The sequence below is a fragment of the Globicephala melas genome, chromosome 15 (genome assembly GCF_963455315.2).
Source record: "Globicephala melas chromosome 15, mGloMel1.2, whole genome shotgun sequence".
Classification (NCBI taxonomy): domain Eukaryota; kingdom Metazoa; phylum Chordata; class Mammalia; order Artiodactyla; family Delphinidae; genus Globicephala; species Globicephala melas.
This window is the reverse complement of record NC_083328.1, coordinates 25,606,288-25,631,824: the sequence shown is the minus strand read 5'-3', so window position 1 is coordinate 25,631,824 and position 25,537 is coordinate 25,606,288. Positions and strand designations below refer to the sequence as shown.

The 25,537-nt window shown below is 39.9% G+C and overlaps 1 protein-coding gene across 7 annotated transcripts in view; it reads left to right on the top strand.

Annotated features, from left to right (window-relative positions):
* BMERB1 (bMERB domain containing 1) overlaps positions 1–25,537 on the top strand; it is a 192,539-nt gene that overhangs the window by 1,623 nt on the left and 165,379 nt on the right. For 6 of the 7 annotated variants that reach the window (XM_060284427.1, XM_060284425.1, XM_060284424.1 and 3 more), the window contains exons 2-4: positions 1,355–1,425; positions 5,865–5,894; positions 5,977–6,082. In XM_060284427.1, coding sequence (XP_060140410.1) covers positions 1,355–1,425; positions 5,865–5,894; positions 5,977–6,082 — 207 coding nt within the window. Of the gene's footprint in view, positions 1–1,354; positions 1,426–5,864; positions 5,895–5,976; positions 6,083–23,976; positions 24,014–25,537 lie in introns of all 7 variants that reach the window. The other variant, XM_060284423.1, reaches the window with a different exon arrangement.

The following is a 25,537-nucleotide window of genomic DNA, read 5'->3' as shown; positions in this document are numbered from 1 at the left end:
CTGCAGTGCCCTTGTACTCTGGTGATGGGATGGAGGGTTGGGGGCTGCTGGCATTTGGGAGTCAGATTCCTATCTAATCCTCAAACAACCCAGTGAGGCAGGTATTGTTATTCCCATGTTACAGACAAGGAAACTGAGGCTCAAAGGGATAAACGACCTGCCCGAAAGCAACACAATCCATGTCATGGTCTTCATCTCCCTGGGGAATGTCAGTGTTCCTGAAACCAGAAAGATGCTGCAGTCACAGGGCTGCTGGGGCCTGTGGTTCAAGCCCGAGGCCCCTGAAACCGATTCCTGCCCACATTGCTTCTTTGTTTTGCATTTCAGATTTCTGGGCCCTGTTTCCCTCTCCTCATGTTAAACTGAAGGGGGAATGGTGGGAAGGGGGTGGGTTGGATGTTTGTTCAAGGCACTTCAGACTTGGAAATTGCCTGTATCAGATGTTCCTTTGTGCTGGGGCTGCCTTGGGAGGTAGAATAGTTGTGATTGAAAGGTCTGGCTCGGAATCCACACCTGGGTTGGACTTGGATCACTATCAACCTCTCTGAGCTCTTTTCCTCCTCTGCAACTCCATCATCCTTAGCTGAGGGTTAGGAGGGTCAGATGAAAGAAAACACATCAAGTGCTTAGCCCTTAATTAGTGCTGGGTAAGTGGAATACTATTACCAATATTGGGCTCCGTTTTCTTACCGGTCCTGTTCTAAGAATCCCCTGCAATTGACTAAAAAGATTTTATTTCCCCTTCTTCCTAATCAGAGTTGGAGGAGACTTTTTAAAGCACTGTCATTTTCCTAAAATAGGAGGGTTTTGTCCTTGTTCCCTGACTTCCTTTTCAGGGTTGTTGAACGTCAAAGTTTTCCGGATGTTTTTAGGAAGTCTGAACTGGTGTTCTGCTTTCAAATTCCATTTAGAAAGCCTCTTAGATGGGAAATCTGCAGTTGCTAGAATACCCAGAGTCCAGCAGCCTTTTTGTAAAAGAAGGAAATTAAATTTTTAAAATTTTAAACATTTCACAACATGTTTTGAAGGGAGAGAAGAAAAGTCACCAATAGTCCCACCATGCTAACACTGAGGTTTTTGTGAATTCTCTAACAGATTTTAAAAAAATAATCATTCTGCTATAACTCGGTACCCTGCTATTCTCAGTTCATATTTATCATCACTTTAAAATTTACCTAACTTTAGAATGGAGATTATCTTTTGTTTTCACTGTTGGGTCAGACGGAACATACTGAGTTAGTGATAGTGGTGGTTACCTTACATATTGGAATAGAAAACTTGAACATGAGCTGTTATACAGTATTCTTCGTATTAAATCTTTTAAAATTCTTTTGGTGTGTGTTTTTTCAAATAGGTATGAGTATTCTCCAGGAAAAGGATGACATATTTTTGGACCTGAGACAGAAATTCTGGAATACATATAAGGTAAGACAGACTTTTGAAAATACGACCAGGATCTTTTTGTATCTTTTTAACATTAAATACATTTAAATAAAAATATTCTTGGGTTTCCCTGGTGGCGCAGTGGTTGAGAGTCTGCCTGCCGATGTAAGGGACGCAGGTTTGTGCCCCGGTCTGGGAAGATCCCACATGCCGCGGAGTGGCTGGGCCCGTGAGCCATGGCCGCTGAGCCTGCGCGTCTGGAGCCTGTGCTCCGCAACGGGAGAGGCCACAACAGTGAGAGGCCCGCGTACCACCAAAAAAAAAAAAAAATTCTTAAATTAGGGCTCCAGTTGGTTGGCACAGGGTACTATATTTTGACAGATCTTAAATTTGTTTTGATAGTTGAATGAGAAGCTTTAAGAGTGTCTATATGTGTCTCTGAATTTTAGTCAATGTTCACAACGATTTCTGACATTCTTATATTTATTCTTGTTAGTGATCACGGTGATTTTTTTGGAGCCAAAGAAGTTATTGCAAAATAGGAATAGTAGAATGTGAGTGGCTTAATGGAATCATTCTCACATTTAGAGCTGATGTTTCCAAGTGTGCATTCTGCTGAGTCCCTATGAAAGGAACCTTCTTGACATCACAGAGGTATTTACAGAAAAAGAAGGTGTTTCCCAGGGTTATGCTGAGGCTGGAATCAAGTCACCTCTTGCCCTGTTTGCTCAGTACAAATATATATATGATCCAATCCCACAAATATCTATTCATTTATTCAATGAAGATTTATTGAGCAGTGTCCTCAAGACCTGGCAGAGTCAGGGATGCTTTCCATCTCTGGCCTAGTGTGATTCTATTAATGACAATGTTTGATTCTATTTGATTCTATTAATGACAATGAGGTGAATTTTCAGGATTCCAGAATATACACAGCCTTGTCTAGGGCTCCACATCTACTTAATTCCTGATCAAAAGCAGTGCCAAGCCAGCCCCAGCCATCCCGCCACCCTCACCCACACCCCCAGCATCTTCTGTTGAACTATTCTGAGCACGAGAACCATTATCACCCACTTGGTGGTTGAAGGCAGATGACAGGGAGGGTGGAAGCCACATGCTGCTGAGCCCCTCCGGGGGGGAAAGCATTCAGAACTCTTGTTACTTCTCTTGAGGCAAAAATTATGGGCCCATGGTGACATCCAAATATGATTTTCTTCTGCTTTACTTTGGGAAAGGAACATTTATACATTTATACGAAGAGCAAGCCAAGCAGAGTTGTAAAAGAAAGGGGCTTTGACCAAGGATTTGCAGATATTTCAGATTCTCCTTCTTTAATGAAGACATACAGGCTATCTTCATTGGGTAGAAACGTGGCGACTTTTACACACCTTTTTAAAAACAGTGGTTCTGGGATTTCCCTGGTGGTCTAGCGGTTAAGACTCTTCACTCCCAATGCAGGGGGCCCAGGTTCGATCCCTGGTCAGGGAACTAGATTCCACATGCCGCAACTAAAGATCCCGCACGCGGCAACGAAGATCCTGGGTGCTGCAACTAAGACCTGGTACGGCCAAATAAATAAATAAATATTTTAAAAAAGAAAAAACCAAAAGCAAAACACAACAAAAACAGTGGTTCCAAATGAGTCAGTTGTATCTATGCCCTTGAGAAGAAAGAGGGTATCGGCAGTCTGATGCCCAGCACCATTTGGGGACTTTCCTGAAGATCTCCCATAACAAGAAACTATCTGCTAGGCATTGCACTAGGTGTTAGCAGAAGATAACACAAAACATATATATATATATATATATATATAGAGAGAGAGAGAGAGAGAGAGAGAGATACACGCACACACATTGCTACTGTCTTTAAGGGACTTACAATGTAGTGGGGTAGATAGACAAGTAAATAGACAAACATTAACCTCAATGCCAGGAGCAGTGCTCAGAGCATGCAAACGGGTACTTAGCACAGCATGGAGATGTAAGGGTGCGGCTCAAGGAAAGCTTCTGGGGGCAGGTTATGCCTGAGCGGAGTCTTAAAGAACTCAGGGGAGTTAGGCGGATACCTGGGGCCTTTCCAGGGGCAGAAGGAGCCGAGGAAGGAATGCATAAAACACTGTGGTGTACCTGTAAGGGAGAAACTACAAGAGATGCTATTCATAGAATATAAAATATGAATTGAGGAACAACTGCAAATGACTTTGGATCTCGGAAGGTGTTGAAGGCCATGCCAAGGATCTTGAACTTAAGTGATTACTGGCAAGGGAGACCAGTTAGAGGGTTACTGTGACCAAGTTCACGTAAGAAATCATGAAGCAGTGGGCAGAGGAAGGATTTCAAAAATACTTAGGAGATAGAATTGGTAGGTCTTGATGATGAATTGGAAGTAGGGTTGATGGGCAAGGACACATCTACGGTGACCCATCCGCATTTACTAGGTAGCGCGCAGCATTCTGTAAGCAAGAGCCCCCTTTTCTCTCCCAGTTATTTGCTTATTTCTCTGTTATCAGTAGGGACTCAGGGATTCCCATTTTTTCGATGGTTTGTAACTCATTGCTGTGTTTAATTATTTTTGTTTTGCAAATGTCCCAGACTTGGCCAGTGAGAGTCGCTTCAAGCTGGCTCCTATTTCCTTGTGAGAGTCCCCCCATCTTTTTTTTTTTTTTAAGCCACTTCCTTACTTTATATCATAAAGATAGATGTTCTAGGCTCATCTTGTACCTTATACCTGCCCTACTCTGGCCCTGGAATCAACCATTTCTTTGAGGAGTCCTTTTTCCTTTTTGTGGGGAATGGCATGGGAGACCAAGATCTGCACACTGAGTGAGGCTACATTCTGAAGAAAAAAAATTGCCATAAGAAGTGAAGCCATGTTTGGATGGGTTTTTCCTAAAGTAGTAAATTCTTTTTTTTAAAAATAAATTTATTTATTTATTCATTTATTTAATTTTTGGCTGTATTGGGTCTTCGCTGCTACACGCGGGTTTTCTCTAGTTGCTGAGAGCAGGGGCTACTCTTTGTTGCGGTGCATGGGCTTCACGTTGCGGTGGCTTCTCTTGTTGCAGAGCGCGGGCTCTAGGCACATGGGCTTCAGTAGTTGTGGCCCGTGGACTCTAGAGCACAGGCTCAATAGTTGTGGTGCACAGGCTTAGTTGCTCCACGGCATGTGGGATCTTCCCGGACCAGGGCTCGAACCCGTGTCTCCTGCGTTGGCACGCGGATTCTTAACCACTGCATCACCAGGGAAGCCCCTAAAGTAGTAAATTCTTAAATGAGTATACACTTTAAACTTTAAATAGCTTTTATTGCAACAGTTTATTATAGAAACTTTAGAAAATAAAAATTAGTAAAAACAAAAAAAGAAAAAATAATACCACCTTTATATTACTAGTGTAATACCACTTGTAAGGACTATTTTAAAAACCTCTAGCTTTTTTTTTTTTAAGATATAATTTACATACCAAGATCTCTATCTTTAAAAAAAAATCCATAATGATGACTCTTTTGTCAGAATGAACAGGTTAAAGCCTGTTAAAATAAATCCATCTTTTTTTTTTGGCCACACCACGCGACTTGCAGGATCTTAGTTCCCTGACCAGGGATCAAACCTGGGCCCCACCAGTGAAAGCCCCGAGTCCTCACCCCTGGACCACCAGGGAATTCCCACAAATAAATACATCTTAAAAGCTAAACTTATTCTGTAGCATGAAGTAGTTAGAATATATTATTATCAAATCACCATAAAGAACAGTTTAGTCTAGAGTTTTAAAAATTGATTGATGATCCTGTATTTTATCAATATTTCCCTTGCATCATTTGCATGGGCCAACAGGAAAATTGCAATATATAAATATGTGTTGTGGACTTCCCTGGTGGCTCAGTGGTTAAGAACCTGCCTGCCAATGCAGGGGACACGGGTTCGAGCCCTAGTCCGGGAAGATCCCACATGCCGCGGAGCAACTAAGTCCGTGAGCCACAACTACTGAGCCTGCATGCCACAACTACTGAAGTCTGTGCGCCTAGAGCCCGTGCTCCACAACAAGAGAAGCCACTGCAATGAGAAGCCCGCATACCACAACAAAGAGTAGCCCCCCCTCACCGCAACTAGAGAAAGCCCGCACGCAGCAACGAAGGCCCAACGCAGCCAAAAGTAAAATATGAATAAATTTAAATAAATAAATATGTGTTGTTATTTTGAAAGCAGTTGTCTTCCAGAATTGGTACTGATTCAGGTAGACTTTTTATTGTAAATTTGTGAATATAATAAAAATCTTTATTCTTGTGCCTAACGGCTGTTTGTACAACTCCTTACCCTCTTCCACTCAAGAGACCATAAGTAGTCTAATTTAATCTGCTTAGTCTGAAATGTAATACCACGTCCACATTCCACCTGCCTGGTGTTTCTTAATGCTTTATAGAACGAACTGTGTGATCGTTTTGTGCGATTAAAAAGCATCCTAATAAAGTTTCTCTTTATTCCAGAGTGGTCTGATGTACTGGCCTTTTGTACAGGTGAGTTTCAAACTGCTTAGAATGCCAACTCATGGGTCTGGTTTATATGAGCCCTAAAAGACTCTTTCTCTCTCTGTTATAGCTGACCAACTTCAGCCTCGTTCCTGTTCACTGGAGAACAGCTTACACTGGGCTCTGTGGTTTTCTGTGGGCCACTTTCCTCTGCTTTTCACAACAGGGTGGTGATGGTACCTTGAAGTCAGCTTTTACTTTCCTTTATATAAAGGGAACAAATGAAGTTGAAAGACCCCCAAAGAAATGACAAGTCAAGAACTCCCTGAAATTGCCTAATTTTTTCCCCTTAAATGCAGAGGATTGCCTGCAGATGAAGTACCCTGCTTACCAGTTATGTGCTCCATTTTGAAGAATTAGTATTCTGTAGACCCAATTGTTTTGTTTTGTTTTGTTTTTTTATTGCGGTACGCAGGCCTCTCACTGTTGTGGCCTCTCCCGTTGCGGAGCACAGGCTCCGGACTCGCAGGCTCAGCGGCCATGGCTCATGGGCCTAGCCTCTCTGCGGCATATGGGATCTTCCCAGACTGGGGCACGAACCCGTGTCTCCTGCATCGGCAGGCGGACTCTCAACCACTGCGCCACCTGGGAAGCCCGACCTAATTGTTTTTTAATTAGCAATGATAACTTTCAATTCTATTCAAATCTCCTTTTTTTTCATTCTAATCCGAAAGTATTATTGATACTTCTCTAGTATTTTCTCTTCCCTAATACTTTGGTTAATATCAATAACAGTGGCAGAATGGCAGTTTATAATCATTACTATTTCTGGTCTAATATTTTATTGCCAGTTGATTTAAGGAGCTTCCATTTTGATTGTACACATCTCTCTTCTAAAATCTCAGGTTATCTCTTAAACACTTTTGGCTTGGATTACCTTTGATACCAAAAATAGTCCTTATAGTTAATTTCTGTTTACACAGAATTCAATCAGGAATATGGAATAACCAGATTTTCCCCTAAAATGCTGTATAATAATTTATTGTTATGCTAATACTAAAGTTCTGCAAGTACGTTTTATGTAAGAAGAAATGTGCACAGTGTATGATTAGTGTTCTGTATAGAGTGTATTTTACTGATGTCTTCTACTTTTATAGTTTTTAATTATTTTTTTAGTTAATGTTTTTTAGTTTTCAGCATAGTCACTTGGCTAAATATCCCATTTCCTAGATATACGAAATATATAAAATATTTCACTTTTAAAAGAAATATATTGAGTGAAGTTTCTAAAAAAAATTAATAAGTTTTCTTCTGGAAGGGAGAACTCTATTCCATAAAGTTCCAGGGAAAATGGTTACCCCAAATTCACACTGATATTATCTTTTTTAAAATTAGTGCTTTAACATAAATCTTTATAGGTAATCTTTAAGGTGTACATGAGAAACTTGATCCAGTTTTTCAGATTTACTCAGTTTTTCTAACTTCAAAACCAGTGGGTTTAACAATTACTTGACTATTTCAAGAAGTTTTAGCAATTTTCACCCGAGAATTACATCACTATTCTGTTGCTTCCCATGGAGTGTTTCACAGATTTAAAGATGTGAAGCACTGAGATGTTAATATATTTATCTTGAGAATTTATATTTAAGATTAATTTAAGAATGTATGCCTAAATATTTTAAGCATATAATTTATATAACTTGTAATATAAATTGATATGTCATAAGTAAATAACTTTTAAGTGTGGATTTATTTGAATTTAACAGATATGAATATATTTTACATTATTGGGGCAAGAGTAAGGAAATTTCTAGATAGTTTAATTCTAAAATAATTTTTTTTCAGTAGTTTTAAAAGTAGTTCGTACAACAGAAGAGCTATTTCACAACATATAAGACACCTTGTGTCATTTGAAAAGAATATCCAGAGTAACTATAGAAAAAACTACCTGGCAATCTTTTAGATGAGCTTCAATATTACTTATGGTGGAAGAATAGTGTTTGGGAAAATATTTCAGAAAACGAACCTTGTTTATACTGTCGAGGGGGAAAAGCTTATTATTCATAAAAGTATGATAATCTTTACTCAATAATGTGTTACTCTGTACTGTAGAGAGAATATGTAGCATGTATTCTCTGAATTTTTGCAAATAATACCCTTTTAATTTTTATGCAGGACTACTTTTTTTTTTAGCGTGAGAAATGGAACTCATTCGAAATAATGCAGTGTTTGTTTTAAAATGCTGCTGTCCTTGGTAAAACACGCTCTCAACCTTCCAGTGTTTAGAACAGAGCAGGTGGCTCTTATTCTTCTTCCAGGTTTTCCCATTCATAAGGTTTCTTTAACTTGCTTGTGTGTTGCCACCTGGCCCCTTTTCTGGCCCCCTGGTTGCTCAGGCAAAGGCAAAACCTTTCATTGATTTCCCTTGACAGAGTTGAGGTAGACTGAATTTTCAAAACAACTTGACCTAATACGTGTAGAAAACAAAAGGGAAATTTAGAGGATGTTGAAGCATTTTTTTGAAAAAAGTTTACAGAATATTGCTTTTTGATCCTGGGTCCTGGCATTTGAGGTATTTACCTTGTAACTCTAATGGCATCTACCCAGCTTTCCTACTTTTCTGATGCCCTGGTGGTCATTGTATGGTTATGCCATTGGCCACCACTACCAGGGAGTTGTCTCCTTGGCCCTGCTACCAGTAAAATCAAGCGTGCCCAGTCCCACCTTTTTGGACTCATGGTTTCCATTTCCAGTCTCAGATATAGGCCTTTTACCCAGATAACTGAAAAATGATTTCTCAGTTCAGGGGAGATCTTTTCCTTCTATACAAGTGGATGCAACCATCCTTATAGTGCACCAGGATAACCATAGTAGATAAAATTTCATAACCCTTATGTAAATAATAAATGTTATTAAAGGGCCACTGTAAGGATGTGAAGAGGGTAAACAACAAGGCGATAACTGTTAAAAGAAGTCCGTGGTCTAGTTGGGAGTATAAGTGAAGAAATTGATAATCAGGTTCTCAGGACATCTAATCCGATTCATCATTCATTGCTTGAACAACATCCGTGACAAGTGGTCAATAGAAAGCTTGAATATTACTCAAGTAATGCTTCCCACCTGTAGGTTAGTGACATAAGCAGTAGGTACTTTGAAATCATGGTGCCTGAGGCAACCTGGGAAGGCTCCATGGAGGAGATGCCTGAGCTGGGTCTTGAAGGATGGAAAGTCACAAGACTGAAGGTCTGTGAACTGGAGTGGTGATGATAGGATCAGATGAGATGAGATCTTGAAAGAGAAGAAAAAGAAAAGGCATTTAAGTTCTAAATTAGAGGGAAATTTCCATTGGCTGTTCCTCAACTTTGAATAAAGTAGGTGTTTCTGTCCAGCTTACTTGTAATTAAAAATCATGCATAATTTGTAACCTATCAGTCTTTTTCATTTGTAGGAAAATTAATGAAAGTTATTCCCTTTTAGCTATATCATAGTGGGTTTGGTGAGGAAAAATTAGACAATGTGAGAGTTTGCAAGTTTGCAATTTTTTTTGCATAACAATTTCTGATAACAAGTTTGAGAGTGGCACGTAAAAATATTTTCCTCAAAATCTGTCAGTAAGGTGATTCAGCAGACAAAGTAATTATCTGCCCACTACACAGTCAGTGAAATTTTGCATTTAGGGGTTCATGAGATTTTGCATTTAGGGGTTCATTTAGGGGTTCATGAAGGGTGCTTTAGGAAAACTTTATCTTATTTGTATTGATGTTTTGGGGGGCCAGAATAAGAAAAGTGTTTAATGAATCAGAGAAATTACAGCTACTAAAAGATAATTCAAAGAGAAAAACAGTTTCACATTCTAGTACTTCATTAATAATTGCAATTTTGGTTTTTAATACTTTGAAGAAAATTTTGTTTCATTTCTTTCACTGTAAAACACATAGATATAGAGATTTAACTTTGGTATTTCAGGTTGTGTCTAAATAAGGCCTCCAAGTCAACTGTGTTAACCACAACCAAATTAAACATAGATAGTCTCTCTAATTGAGGTAGATGACCCAGAATTACAATTTCTAACTCACCCATACTTTATTTCTCTCCAAGAATTGTCATCCTTTAGGATTCATTTGAAGCTATTGAAAAATATCTTTTGCTAGGTGGGCAATTTACTTTTAGTTCAGTGAAATTTTATGTGAATTTCTATAGTGTTTGCCAAAACAAATTATACCCAGAACACGCTTAACCATATATTCTGGAGGCAGCTTTCATTTGAAATTAGGTTCATTAAATTAGAAATTTAATGGATTTTTTGTGCCTGAAGATCTTGACCTTGCATTGACTACACTTAACCTAGTTTTACCCACAATGTTTAGAATCTAAAGGAACAGAAAATGCAATTAAACAACTATTGAAAATTTTTCTTTTAATAATGGGGAATAAGTGAAAGGGGAAATCTGGAGATTAACAATAAAGGATGTACTTGGAATTTCAAGCTACTGTGAGCAGTAGCCAACCAAGTGAATAAAATGGAATAGTTAGTAACTGAGTAACATTATTGGCATATATCAGTTAGAAGCATATCTTTTTTTTAGTTCTCTTCCCCCTTGTGTCTTCCTTTCCTTAAATCTTTATTTATCCATACCTTCCTTACTTTCTCTGTAGAATAGCCATAACAAGCCCCCTTCTCCTGTCCTTCATCCCTCCCTAACCCTGACCACCCAAGACAATCCAAGGGGACAGAATAACTGTGATGAAGTTAGGGATCAGACTACTTAAGTGACATAACAGCCATGATGTAGAGAGATGGTAGCAGAGCCTCCTCTTTGGATCTTTTCTTCCCTCTGGGGGAAGAAAATGTGGAAGGATCAATCAGCCCTAGGGAGAATTTTGAAGTGAGTGAACATTCTGGAGGCAGCTTCCATTAGAAATTAGGTTCATTTTCTGAAAGTATTAGAAAGTTAATGGGTCCTTGTACTTGAAGATTTTGACCTTGAAGTGTCCCCTTTCTTTTCAGAGATCCTCTCCTTCCTCTGGATGCCCGTTCCCTGCATTCTCTCTTACTTAGTGCGATATCTTCCAAATCGTTCTCATGTCTTTTCCTCACCTCTCAAAACTCCCATTCTCTCTATCTGACTGATTTCAGCTACATTTAGAAAAGTAGGTTTATTAAGCTAATTTACTGAGATGTGGATGACAGCCTTTGTAGTTGAGTTTTGTTTTTTTGTGTTTTAATTGCTAACACAAATGAATCTCTGGATGGAATTTTAGTAACTATTGCTGTGGTGGGAGGGGGTGGAGATAAGAGGGTATTTTGTGGCAAGAAGACCTCTGAGACACTTTACATTATGCTATCATTGCAATGTATTGTGAGCCTTCCACAATGGATAATCATTATCTGTTTGCATATTTGTATTCCCTTCTAGACTGAGCTTCTGGAGGGAAGAATATATTTCTTATGCATACTTGTATCTGAAATGTCTAGCACAGTGTTGGGCATGTAGCAGAGGCCCTGTAATACTGCTGAATGAATGAATGTAATTTGGATTTCGCATCTTTGTTTTTTGCCTCTGGACTGCTGCTGAGCAGTCTGGACTGATGGCCCTTTCATTTTCATCCCCATGTGCAGGCAGCTCTTTCTGTCTTAAGCTGGGCACAGTCCAGACCTTCACCTGCTTTGGCCTCAGGCCCATAAAATTGTCTTTTCTTGGAGATGGCTATGACTTGTAGGCTTTGATGCCCCTGGCCCAACTTGCACATACCCTCTGAAAACCATCTCGTCACACCTCTCCCCAGCTCTACAAAGACTGGATTGTTTGTCTTTAATAATTGGGTGGAGAGGGCTTCCCTGGTGGCACAGTGGTTAACAATCTGCCTGCGAATGCAGGGGACATGTGTTTGAGCCCTGGTCTGGGAAGATCCCACATGTCGCGGAGCAACTAAGCCCGTGCCCCACAACTACTGAGCCTGCGCTCTAGAGCCTGCGAGCCACAACTACTGAGCCCACGCACCACAACTACTGAACCCCGTGCGCCTAGAGCCTGTGCTCCACAACAAGAGAAGCCACCGCAATGAGAAGCCCATGCACCGCAATGAAGGGTAGCCCCCGCTCGCCGCGACTAGAGAAAGCCCGCGCGCAGCAACCAAGACCCAACACAGCCAAAAATAAAAAAAATTTTTAAAAATTTAAAAAGGGTGGAGGGAATTCCCTGCAGTCCAGTGGTTAGAACTCCATGCTTCCACTGCAGGGGCCCTGGGTTTGATCCCTGGTCAGGGAACTAAGATCCCGCAAGCCATGTGGCATGGCCAAAACAAAAAAGGGGGAATTGGGTGGAATCTTGATAGTTGGGCCTTCTCCAAACCACTAAATTACCCTTTGTGATGGTTAGTTTTATGTGTCCACTTGACTGGGCCACAGGGTGCCCAGATACTTGGTCAGTCATTATTCTGGGTGTTTCTCTGAAGGTGTTTTTGGATGAGAGTAACATTTGTATTGGTAGACTAAGTCAAGCAGATTGCCTTCCCTAATGTGGGTGGGCCTTGTCCAATCAGCTGAAGGTCTGAATAGAACAAAAAGGCTGGCCTCATCCCAAGTAATAGAATTCTTACTGCCTGACTGCCTTCAAACTGGGTCATTGGCTTTTCTTCTACTGTTGGACTCGAACCATTGTATATATATATATACCACATCTTCTTTATCGATTCATCTATTTATGGACATTTAGGTTGCTTCCATGTCTTGGCTATTGTAAATAGTGCTGCTATGAACATTGGAGTGCATGTATCTTTTCGAATTAGAGTTTACTCCAGATATATGTCCAGGAGTGGGATTGTAGGATCATATGGTAGCTCTATTTTTAGTTTTTTAAGGAACCTCCATACTATTCTCTGTAGTGGCTGCACTCATTTAACATTCCCATCAGGTCCCCTTCTGTTGTTTCAATATTATAATTGAACTGTTGTGGATATAATGGAAATAGTAAGTGGCTGTCAGGAAGTTAACTTGGAGGGTGGGAGATGGAATTCCTTTCCTTGTACCCATCTGTTAGCTTTTAGTTCTAGAATTTGAAGGGAGATAGAACAAATGAAATAAAGTAACATGTAGAGTTCAGGTTTGTTAAAGTTTCATGGGTCATTCTTTCTGAATGTCTTCTGCATAAGGGTTGTAAATTGGAAAGTTGAAACAGAAACTGCTAAACCAAAGTGAAAATATTCCCTGTCCACTTGATTTCTTCAATAGCAGGCCTCTAAATTGAAGATTAAGAGAATGTTCTTAGGGGGGAAAAAGTATGTCAGTAAAGTTGTACATTTGGCCAGTTTAACTTTTTTCTATGAAAGGAAAATGGGAAAAAGTCAGTTTATGCATGGGTTGAATGCCAGAGAAAACAATATTTAGAGGACTTAATAAAGGGACATGAAGTATTAAATTAATATACTGAACAGTAACATACAGACCGACCACACAAAAATTATAATTTGCCAAGTTTTTGCAGTCTGTTTTTGCTCCATAATGATAAGTATTACTAAAGTGAACCACAATTTCCAGGCTTTTGGCCAATAATGAATTTGTGAGAACAGTATTAGAGAATCTTCTGCAGGTGATGTGTGAATTTTTTTTTTTAAGGGTGATAGGTAAGTTGCTTGTAATATGTTATTTATTTACCTCTTTATCTATTTATTTATGGCTGCGTTGGGTTTTTGTTGCTGCGCCCGGGTCTCTAGTTGTGGCGAGCAGGGGCTACTCTTTGTTGCGGTGCGCGGGCTTCTCATTGCGGTGGCTTCTCTTGTTGTGGAAACAAGACCCATATATATGCTGTCTACAAGAGACCCACTTCAGACCTAGGGACACATACAGACTGAAAGTAAGGGGATGGAAAAAGATATTTCATGCAAATGGAAACTGAAAGAAAGCTGGAGTAGCAATTCTCATATCAGACAAAATAGACTTTAAAACAAAGACTATTACAAGAGACAAAGAAGGACACTACATAATGATCAAGGGATCAATCCAAGAAGAAGATATAACAATTGTAAATATTTATGCACCCAACATAGGAGGACCTCAATACATAAGGCAAATACTAACAGCCATGAAAGGGGAAATCGACAGTAACACAATCATAGTAGGGGACTTTAACACCCCACTTTCACCAATGGACAGATCATCCAAAATGAAAATAAATAAGGAAACACAAGCTTTAAATGATACATTACACTAGATGGACTTAATTTATAGGACATTCCATCCAAACACAACAGAATACACTTTCTTCTCAAGTGCTCATGGAACATTCTCCAGGATAGATCATATCTTGGGTCACAAATCAAGGCTTGGTAAATTTAATTAAATTGAAATTGTATCAAGTATCTTTTCTGACCACAACGCTATGAGACTAGAAATCAATTACAGGAAAAAGTCTATTAGAAATACAAACACATGGAGGCTAAACAACGCACTGATTAACCAAGAGATCACTGAAGAAATCAAGGAGGAAATAAAAAAAGACCTAGAAACAAATGACAGTGAAAACTCGATGACCGAAAACCTATGGGATGCAGCAAAAGCAGTTCTAAGAGGGAAGTTTATAGCAATACAATCCTACCTTAAGAAACAAGAAATATCTCAAATAAACAACCTAACCTTACACCTAAAGCAATTAGAGAAAGAACAAAAAACCCCTAAAGTTAGCAGAAGGAAAGAAATCATAAAGATCAGATCAGAAATAAATGAAAAAGAAATGAAGAAAACGGTAGCAAAGATCAATAAAACTAAAAGCTGGTTCTTTGAGAAGATAAACAAAATTGATAAACCATTAGCCAGACTCATCAAGAAAAAGAGGGAGAGGACTCAAATCAATAGAATTAGAAATGAAAAAGGAGAAGTTACAACTGACACTGCAGAAATGCAAAGCATCCTGAGAGACTGCTGCAAGCAACTCTATGCCAATAAAATGGACAACCTGGAAGAAATTGACAAATTCTTAGAAAGGTATAACCTTCCAAGACTGAACCAGGAAGAAATAGAAAATATGAACAGACCAATCATAAGTAATGAAATTGAAACTGTGATTAAAAATCTTCCAACAAACAAAAGTCCAGGACCAGATGGCTTCACAGCCGAATTCTATCAAACATTTAGAGAAGAGCTAACACCCATCCTTCCCAAAGTCTTCAAAAAAATTGCAGAGGAAGGAGCAGTCCCAAAGTCATTCTATGAGGCCACCATCACCCTGATACCAAAACCAGACAAAGATGTCACAAAGAAAGAAAATTACAGACCAATATCACTGATGAATATAGATGCAAAAATCCTCAACAAAATACTAGCAAACAGAATCCAACAGCACATTAAAAGGATCATACACCATGATCAAGTAGGATTTATCCCAGGGATGCAAGGATTCTTCAATATATGCAAATCAATCAGTGTGGTACAACATATTAACAAATTGAAGGAGAAAAACCATATGATCATCTCAATAGATGCAGAGAAAGCTTTTGACAAAATTCAACACCCATTTATGATAAAAACTCTCCAGAAAGTAGGCATAGAGGGAACCTACCTCAACATAATAAAGGCCATATACGACAAACCCACAGCAAACATCATTCTCAATGGTGAAAAACTGAAAGCATTTCCTCTAAGATCAGGAACAAGACAAGGATGTCCACTGTCACCACTGTTATTCACCATAGTTTTGGAAGTCCTAGCCATGGCAATCAGAGAAGAAAAACAAATAAAAAGAATACAAATTGGAAAAGAAGTTTGCAGATGACATGATACTATATATAGAGAATCCTAAAGATGCCACCAGAAAACTACTAGAGCTAATCAATGAATTTGGGAAAGCTGCAGGATACAAAATTAATGCACAGAAATCTCTTGCATTCCTATATACTAATGATGAAAAATCTGAAAGAGAAATTAAGGAAACAATCCTATTTACCATTGCATCAAAAAGAATAAAATACCTAGGAATAAACCTCCTTAGGGGGACAAAAGACCTGTATGCAGAAAAGTATAAGACACTGATGAAAGAAATTAAAGATGATACAAATAGATGGAGAGATATACCACGTTCTTGGATTGGAAGAATCAATATTGTGAAAATGACTATACTACCCAAAGCAATCTACAGATTCAATGCAATCCCTATCAAACTACCACTGGCATTTTTTACAGAACTAGAACAAAAAATCTTAAAATTTGTATGGAGACACAAAAGACCCCGAATAGCCAAAGCAGTCTTGAGGGGAAAAAGCGAAGCTGGAGGAATCAGACTCCCTGACTTCAGACTATACTACAAAGCTACAGTAATCAAGGCAATATGGTACTGACACAAAAACAGAAACATAGATCAATGGAACAAGATAGAAAGCCCAGAGATGAACCCACGCATCTGTGGTCAACTAATCTATGACAAAGGAGGCAAGGATATACAATGGAGAAAAGACAGTCTCTTCAATAAGTGGTGCTGGGAAAACTGGACAGCTACATGTAAAAGAATGAAATTAGAACACTTCCTAACACCATACACAAAAATAAACTCAAAATGGATTAAAGACCTAAATGTAAGACCGGACATCATAAAACTCTTAGAGGAAAATATAGGAAGAACACTCTTTGACATAAATCACAGCAAGATATTTTTTGATCCACCTCCTAGAGTAATGGAAATAAAAACAAAAACAAACAAATGGGACCTAATGAAACTTCAAAGCTTTTGCACAGCAAAGGAAACCATAAACAAGACAAAAAGACAACCCTCAGAAAGGGAGAAAATATTTGCAAATGAATCAATGGACAAAGGATTAATCTCCAAAATATATAAATAGCTCATGCAGCTTAATGATAAAAAAAAACCCAACCCAATCCAAAAGTGGGCAGAAGAGCTAAACAGACATTTCTTCAAAGAAGACATACAGATAGCCAAGAAGCACATGAGAAGTTGCTCAACATCACTAATTATTAGAGAAATGCAAATCAAAACTATAATGAGGTATCACCTCACACCAGTTAGAATGGGCATCATCAGGAAATCTACAAAAAACAAATGCTGGAGAGGGTGTGGAAAAAAGGGAACCCTCTTGCACTGTTGGTGGGAATGTAAATTGATACAGCCAGTATGGAGAACAGTATGGAGGTTCCTTAAAAAGCTAAAAATAGAATTACCATATGATCCAGCAATCCCACTGCTGGGCATATACCCAGAGAAAACCATAATTCAAAAAGACACATTCACCCCAATGTTCATTGCAACACTATTTACAATAGCCAGGTCATGGAAGCAACCTAAATGCCCATCGACAGACGAATGGATAAAGAAGTTGTGGTACATATATACAATGGAATATTACTTAGCCATAAAAAAGGAATGAAATTGGGTCATTTGTTGTGATGTGGATGGATCTAGAGACTGTCATACAGAGTGAAGTAAGTCAGAAAGAGAAAAACAAATATCGTATATTAACGCATGTATGTGGAACCTAGAAAAATGGTACAGATGGACCGGTTTGCAGGGCAGAAATTGAGACACAGATGTAGAGCACAAACGTATGGACACCAAAGGGGGAAGGCGGCGGGTGGGTGGGGGGGTGTGGTGTGATGAATTGGGCGATTGGGATTGACATGTATACACTGATGTGTATAAAATTGATGACTAATAAGAGCCTGCTGTATAAAAAAAATTAATTAAACAACAACAACAACAACAAAATCCAAATGTTTATTGAACTGAGTACCTACTCTAGTTTTAAAGTTGTTTTTCAAAGCCCAGTCCCCGACACCTTGCTACAAAGCCATCTCTGCCTGTTCTGGCTTTTGTTACACTTCTTTTCTCCTGACTCTGAGAGCATTTATAGTCTGTACCAGATAATTTAGCACTTTATTTTGTTTTATTCTCTATTATAAGCTATTTTGTATGTATTATATTTTCTCCCAATGAAATTGGAGCTCTTCCAAGTTAAGGGTTATATTTTATATTTCTTCTGTATCCCTGTAGCCCAATGCTTTGCCCAAAGGAGTTCAAGAAATACTGGTTGGTTGACTTCTGTGTAAATGAGTACTGACAATGGCACTAATTGCATTCATGCATAGAAACCCCCTGAAGTTGAAGAAAGTAGATTTCTTTGACTTTACTAACCAGTGTAATAAGTAATATACCATTAAAGCTCAAGCAAAGAGAGAAGGGAAGGCGGAGGCGGGAATTAAGATCGAGGGCAATGGTTCTCATCTGGGGATAATTTTTCTCTCCAGGTAGGGTTGCCAGATTTAGCAAATGAAAGTATAGGACACCCGGCTAAATTTGAATTTCAGACAAACATTGAACACTTTTTTTAGTATAATTATGTCCCAAATGTTGCACTTGGGGCATATGAATAAAAGTGATTTGTTGTTTATCTGAAACTTATATTTAAGTGGAAGTTCTGTATTCTATCTGGCAACCCTACACCCAGGGGATATTTGGCAATGTCTGGAGACATTTTTGGTTGTCACAGTGGGGTGGAGGGGAGAGGGTGTGCTACAGGCATCTGGTGGGTAGAGTCCATGGATGATTCTAAACGTCCTACGATGCACAGGACAGCTCCCACAAGAGAAAATAATCTGACTCCAGATGTCAGTTGTACTAAGTTGAGAAACTCTGTTCTACAGGATATAAGGAAACTAGTTCCAGGTTATCTTACCTTTTGGGCACTGTAAGCACAGCGATTAGGGTCTTTGACCTTTAAAGGTTTATAAAGATGTTTAAAACTTGAAGTGTGTGTGTGTGTGTATACACATATACATACATGCATATATACATAAATGTCTACACATACATAGGTATGGCTTCAAAATACAAAAAAAACCTCACAAAATTAAAATCAGTAAGTTTAAATCTCTTAAAAGAGAATATAATGTTGGCCAGTAATCTGCAACTCAATTCACATAATTATATCATCTATATTAAATGTGGGATGTGGGTGCATTTCAATATGTTTGATACAATGTAGCGTAATCCTCTAAAACAAAGAGTAGAGTGTCTGGATTTTACAAAGGTTTAAAAGTAGTTCTGCTGAAGTCAGGCAGCATCCAAAATATTGTTTCTGGATGGGTTCCTGAAGGGAGAAGGACGAGGTTTTGAGATATGGAAGATGCTAGAATGTAAGGTCCACATGGAATATCCAAGGAAGACTTGAGTGAAAACCCAAGGCTGACAGGATAATCAAGGACAGAAATTAGAGGCAAGGGAGAAAAAAAGAAAAAGCTTTTCTGAATCATCATGAGTATGAAATAATTTGTTATATAGTGCTAAAGAAATCCTACCTTCTTATTCAGTTGTCACACCAGTAAGTCATCTCATGTCACTCTTCTGAGAATGAACCCTGGCAGTGGCTCTCCATCTCACTCTGAGAAACAACCAGGATTCTTATAGAAGCCTGGAGATCCTACCACACCTTCACCTTGACCCTCTGTTCTCAGTTCCTACCACTTCCCTCTCTGCCTCACATTCTCCAGGCACAGTCTTATTTAGGGTCTGTATTATTTATCTGTTGCTGTGTAACAAATTACCCCAAAGTGTAATTAAAAGAAAAAGCATACATTATCTCACAGAGTTTCTGTGGGTCAGGAATCTGGGAGTGGCTTAGCAGGGTGGTTGGAGCTCAGGATCTTCCATGAGGTTACAGTCAAGATGGCAGCTGGGGCTGCCGTCTGTGAAGACTTGACTGGGGCTGGAGGACCTGCTTCCAAACTCACTCACCTGGCTGTTGGCTGGAGACCTCAGTTCCTCACCACATGAACTTCTCCATTGGGCAGCTCCCAACACACCTTTCTGTAGAGTGAGATCCAAGAGAAAGAACACTCGAGAAAACACCAACACATGCCTTTTATGACTTAGTTTTCAAGTCACACACTTTCACTTCTGCCACACTCTCTTCTCCTCTCTTCTAAATTCAGCCCTCAAGGGCATGAACACCAGGAGGCAGGGGGTCACTGGGGGCCCTAATGGAGGCTGGATACTGTAGGATCCTTGCACTGGCTCTTCCCTATGATAATCTCATGGCCAACTTCCTCAACTCCTTCAATTCTTTGCTTAAATGTATCTTCTCAATAGGTCTGCCCCTACCACCCTGGTTAAAATTGTCATTGGCCCCCCTTTCCGCTATACTCTCCCAATCCTCCTTACTCAGCTCTACTTTATTTTTCCATAGCTGTAACGTCTTCTTCTACTATCCTATATAGTTTATGTATTTATTATGTTTATTGTTTATTGCATGTTTCCACCCTTCTCTTCCCCCAAGCTCCAGGGAGGCAGGATTCTTTGTCTCTTTTGCTGACTGATGTATCCCAAGCTCCCAGAAAAACACCTGACCTACAATAGGTACTCAAGAGACATTTTTGATTGAATAAATGAAGACCATAAAGCAGAAACAGTTTATTTTTAAATTGCATTATTAGGAAATCCCTGGTGGTCCAGTGGCTAGGACTCCACACTTTCACTGCTGAGGGCCTGGGTTCAGTCCCTGGTCGGAGAACTAAGACCCTGCAAGTGTGCGGTGCGGCCAAAAAACAAAATTGCGTTATTTAGGATAGCCAAGATATGGAAGCTACCTAAGTGTCTATCAAGAGATGGATGGATAAAGAAGATGTGGTATGTTTATGGTGTGTATGGCAGTAGAATACTACTCAGCCATAAAAAGAGAATGAAATTTTGCCATTTGCAGCAACATGGATGGACTTGGAAGGCATCATTATGCTAAGTGAAATAAGTCAGATAGAGAAACACAAATACTGTATATCACTTATATGTGGAATCTAAACACCACTACAAACTAGTGAATATAACAGAAAAGAAGCAGACTCACAGATACAGAGAACAAACTAGTGGTTACCAGTTGGGGGTGTGCAATATAGGAGTGGGGGAGAGGGAGGTACAAACTATTGGGCGTAAGATAGGCTACAAGGATGAATTGTACAACATAGGGAATATAGTCAATATTTTGTAATAACTGTAAATGGAGTGTAACCTTTAACAATTGTATAAAAAATAATAAAAATTTTAAAATTGATTTAATTTCTCAATGTCTCAAATAGACAACTACAGCATGTATCAGAAACTCTTATCTCAAAAAGAAAACTGGAACCCAAGCAAGTTCAGACTTCCATAGGATAGAAGAAGACAGAAATGAGAGATGAACTAGGAGTCTTTTAACAGAGGCATGCAGGGGAGAATGGACAGATCTGGCCCACAAGAGTGCTTTATGGCAATCACAGTTTGAAGATGGGAAATTTCATATTAAAAACCTGGGTTTCTGGCATCTCCTGAAAAATCTACTTCCATCGGAGAGTTCACTGTAGACTTCACTCCCTACGTCTGACAACCTGCCCAATGTGTTCATTTCCATTACCCACCTGGCCCCTGAAGGCATTGAGTTTGCAATCCCCTTTTTGGATTGTACACTACACTGGTGTCATTGGCCAGATAACCACACACTAATTATAAGCTTAGTTGATAGAAACATAATACAACGTAGGGACATAGTACCGTGACATTTCTTGGATCTGTCCACTGGTAGAATGACGAACCTGTTGGTCAGAGATGGTCTGATTCCATCTTGCTCACTATTCAGCACGTTATATTAATAGTGTTAACATCTGATGTGGTACAGTGTGATTCAGCTTTTCTCTTGCACTTCTCCTGGCAACAACAAATGTTTCCCTTCTGAGTCAGCATTACCTAGATGCTACTGCTGACCAAAATTAGACCGTATATTTTCAACCACATAAATAAGAGCAATTCAAAGTGTTCTTAATATTGAGTATGTAGGTCATGTAATCAGCCTATGTTCATAGTTCCTGTGATCTGAGCCAGAGGCAGAAATACAGCAGCATGCTCTGCTATGCAAGCATCATTATATTATAATGAATAGGTAATATTAAATTGGGCTAATGAGTCATATTACCGTAATCCAATATTTCCCTTGTAAAGTCCCTGAGGTTTATACAAGGAAATCTTTTCTAGTAACAAGAAGAGTGGTTCTGAGGCATGTGCCTCTCAGCACCTGGGTCTTTATTTATTAGTTGTGTGATTCTGGGTAAGGAGCTTAACCTTTCACAGCCTCAATTTACTCAGGATTAAAAGAGATCACATTTGTGAAAGCTTGAAGGACAGCGCCTGGCACATAGTGGGATTAATCGATGTTAGTGTCTTTTTAATTGACATTGATTCTTAAGATCCACAAAATAATAGACTAGATCAGCCGTCCTCTTGAAACTTATTTTCCTATATAATATGGGATCATGTAGCGCATGCTCAAGCAACACTTCTTGAATAGATTTCAGGGGGAAAGAAAGAGGTTGATTTTCTTCTCTTCTACTCCCAAGCCAGGCAAAGCAGATAAAGACACTTCACTTAGTATTTCTTTTCTGAATTGACCCAAAATTAGAGCAGACCCCTAAAAATATATACTGAAATTTATTCCAATTTTAACCCTAGTCTGTAATTCAACTATATCCAGCTTGGTTATCTTATCAGTGTCGTGGACCAGCAACAGTGTATGTTTTCATATTCCCTTAAGTCATACGATCCTCTCTTTTTTCTTGTAATAATTTCTATAACTCTATCACATTGTATTTCCCATTCCAACTGTTAACATTAATTCAACAAATATTTACGCTATGTCCCAGGTGCTGTGCTAGGCATGAGGGACGCCTGAGCTGAGAAGGACCCCATTCTCTGTTTGCTTCTGGTCTAGTAGATAGACTTATAAGCAAATTACAGCTACCACTTACTGTGCGCCCACAAACTGCAGACAAGATTCTGTGCCACGCCCTTTGTATAATGTACTAATAGGTGTGGTGTAGTGAATAGTTGTCAGCTGTCTCTCCAGCATCCATTTTCCACCCTCCTTCCCTACAGCTCCCAGTTCCTGTTTGTAGATCCTCAGGGAGGGTGATTCCACTCCTGGCTCAAAGGATGGAGCACCTGACCAAGGTGAAGCCAATCAGTGCATTTCCTTCCTGTGGTTACAGTGATTGGTTCAGGGATGGCCATGTGACCTGCAGTGGTAGGCATTAGGAGAGAGATACTCCTAACTTTAGCTGGGAACACCAAACAAAGGCATTCTTATTTTCAGGTTGGGGTGTTAATACAGATGTGAGTGCTAGAACTGATGTAACCTTTTTTTTTTTTTTTTTTTGCGGTACGCGGGCCTCTCACTGTTGTGGCCTCTCCCGTTGCGGAGCACAGGCTCCGGACGTACAGGCTCAGCAGCCATGGCTCACTGGCCCAGCCGCTCCGCGGCACGTGGGATCTTCCCGGACCGGGGCACGAACCCGTGTCCCCTGCATCCGCAGGCGGACTCTCAACCACTGCGCCACCAGGGAAGCCCGCTGTAACCATTTTTATTAGCATGAAGGGCACAGGAAGAGGAGTGTATCACTGAAAGAATCTCAGAGAAACCCTGATGATTTCTTAATCTCTACACTAGCCTATTTCAAAGCTTGCTTTACCTCTGGGCTTTTCTGTTTCAGTAGCTGATAGATTCTCTTCCTTGTTTAAACCACTGTGAATTAGGTTTCCTATTACTTGAAGGAAAGCATCTTGAAGGCTACACATGACCTCACAGTAGATGGCGCCTCCATTTTTATAACTGAGGAAGCAAAGGTACTTGTCTTCATCATCAACCCAATACATGGCAGAGCTATGATTTGAACTGAAGTTCGATTGGCTCCAAAACCCACACTTTCTATGATTGTAGAATTGCTTTCAGCATTTCCAGTGCAGTGTGATAAGTATATTAAAGATGTGGCAGTGACACAAAGGAAGAGATTGTTAATTCGTGTGTGTGTGTGTGTGTGTGTGTGTGTGTGTGTGTGTGAGTGATGTGGGCATGGAGATATTCAAGGAGAAGGAATAACATATGCAGAGGCATGGAGTGACTGGCTCATGGTATATGCTGAGTAAATGTTTTCTATTTCTTCTGACTTTATGCTTTTGAAAAGTTTATATTGCCAGAGAATCTTAACTGGAGGGTACCAGTATCTCCATGGATCCTTCAAGATAACATAAAGTACTGAGAGTTACTTCCAAAAAGCTATCATTCTAAAGCAAAGTTGCACAGATTAATTCAAACATCCCTTCTGTACCATTCGCAGGAGCTGTGTCAACTCAGTGTGGCTACCTCATGCTCAGGTAACCTCAGGTAGCTCAGGTCAACAAGTCATGTCTCTTTAATATCTGGTTAGTCCATGCCCTCCTTTTGATTCCACTGTCATTTTTTGTTTCAAGACTTCATTGTTTCTCGTGTAAAGTCTTGCTACTCAAAGTGCAGTCCATGGACCAGCAGCCTTGACACCACTTGAGAACATCTAAGAATCTCAGACCCTCACCCCAGACCATCTGGATCAGAGGGTCCATTTTAACATGTTAAACTTTGGGAAGGGGCTTCCTGGTGGCACAGTGGTTAAGAATCCGCCTGCCAATGCAGGGGACAGAGGTTCAATCTCTGGTCCGGGAAGATCCCACATGCCGCGGAGCAACTAAGCCCGTGTGCCACAACTACTGAACCTGCGCTCTAGAGCCTGTGAGCCACAACTACTGAAGCCTGCACGCCTACAGCCCATGCTCTGCAACAAGAGAAGCCACCGCAATGAGAAGCCCGTGCACTGCAATGAAGAGTAGCCCCTGCTCACTGCAACTAAAGAAAGCCCACGCACAGCAAAGAAGACCCAACACAGCCAAAAATAAATAAATAAAAATAAAATAAATTTATTAAAAATAAAAAACTTTGGGAAGTACTTATGTATTTTACCACTAGAGTCTCTCAACTGATATCCCTACCTCTAGTTTTATGCCACCTCCACTCCTCCATCCCATTCTCCTGAGGACCATCAAATGACCTTTCAGGAGTAACACTGAATATATCTCTAGCGTGCTAAAAATCAGTGATGAAAATTATTGTCAGGGGTAGCGATCATTTGAGCGCAAATTAGTTCAATGGGAGTAGAAGTAGGGAGGAAGGGATAGTCTAGGTTGATGAATTCAGATGTACCTAGGCAATATCAGTAAGATTTATAGGACAAAATACACATTTTCTGGCTTGACTAACTGGCTGGAAGGAAACTTACCACCTGTGGAAGGTTTTGGAAGGAAGAGATTTAAACTGAGGTGCTTTGGTGACATTTATTCTAGCAGAGCTGTACAACAGATAGATGCATATGCAGTCGTCCCTTGGTATCCCTGGGCTTTTGGTCCCAGGACCCCCTGGATACAACAGCCACAGATGCTCAAGTCCCTTACATAGAATGGTGCAGGTTTTGCTTATAATCTACACTCATCCTCCTGTATACTTTATTTTATTTATTTATTTAAAAAATAAATTTATTTATATATTTATTTTTGGCTGCATTGGGTCTTCATTGCTGCACGCAGGCTTTCTCTATTTGTGGTGAGCGGGGGCTACTCTTCGTGGTGGCTTCTCTTGTTGCAGAGCACAGGCTCTAGGCGCGCGGGCTTCAGTAGTTGTGGTGCGCAGGCTCAGTAGTTGTGGCTCACGGGCTCTAGAGCGCAGTCTCAGTAGTTGTGGCGTACGGGCTTTAGTTGCTCCGCGGCATGTGGGATCTTCCCGGACCAGGGCTTGAACCCGTGTCTCCTGCATTGGCAGGCGGATTCTTAAGTACTGTGCCACCAGGGAAGCCCCATCCTGTATACTTTAAA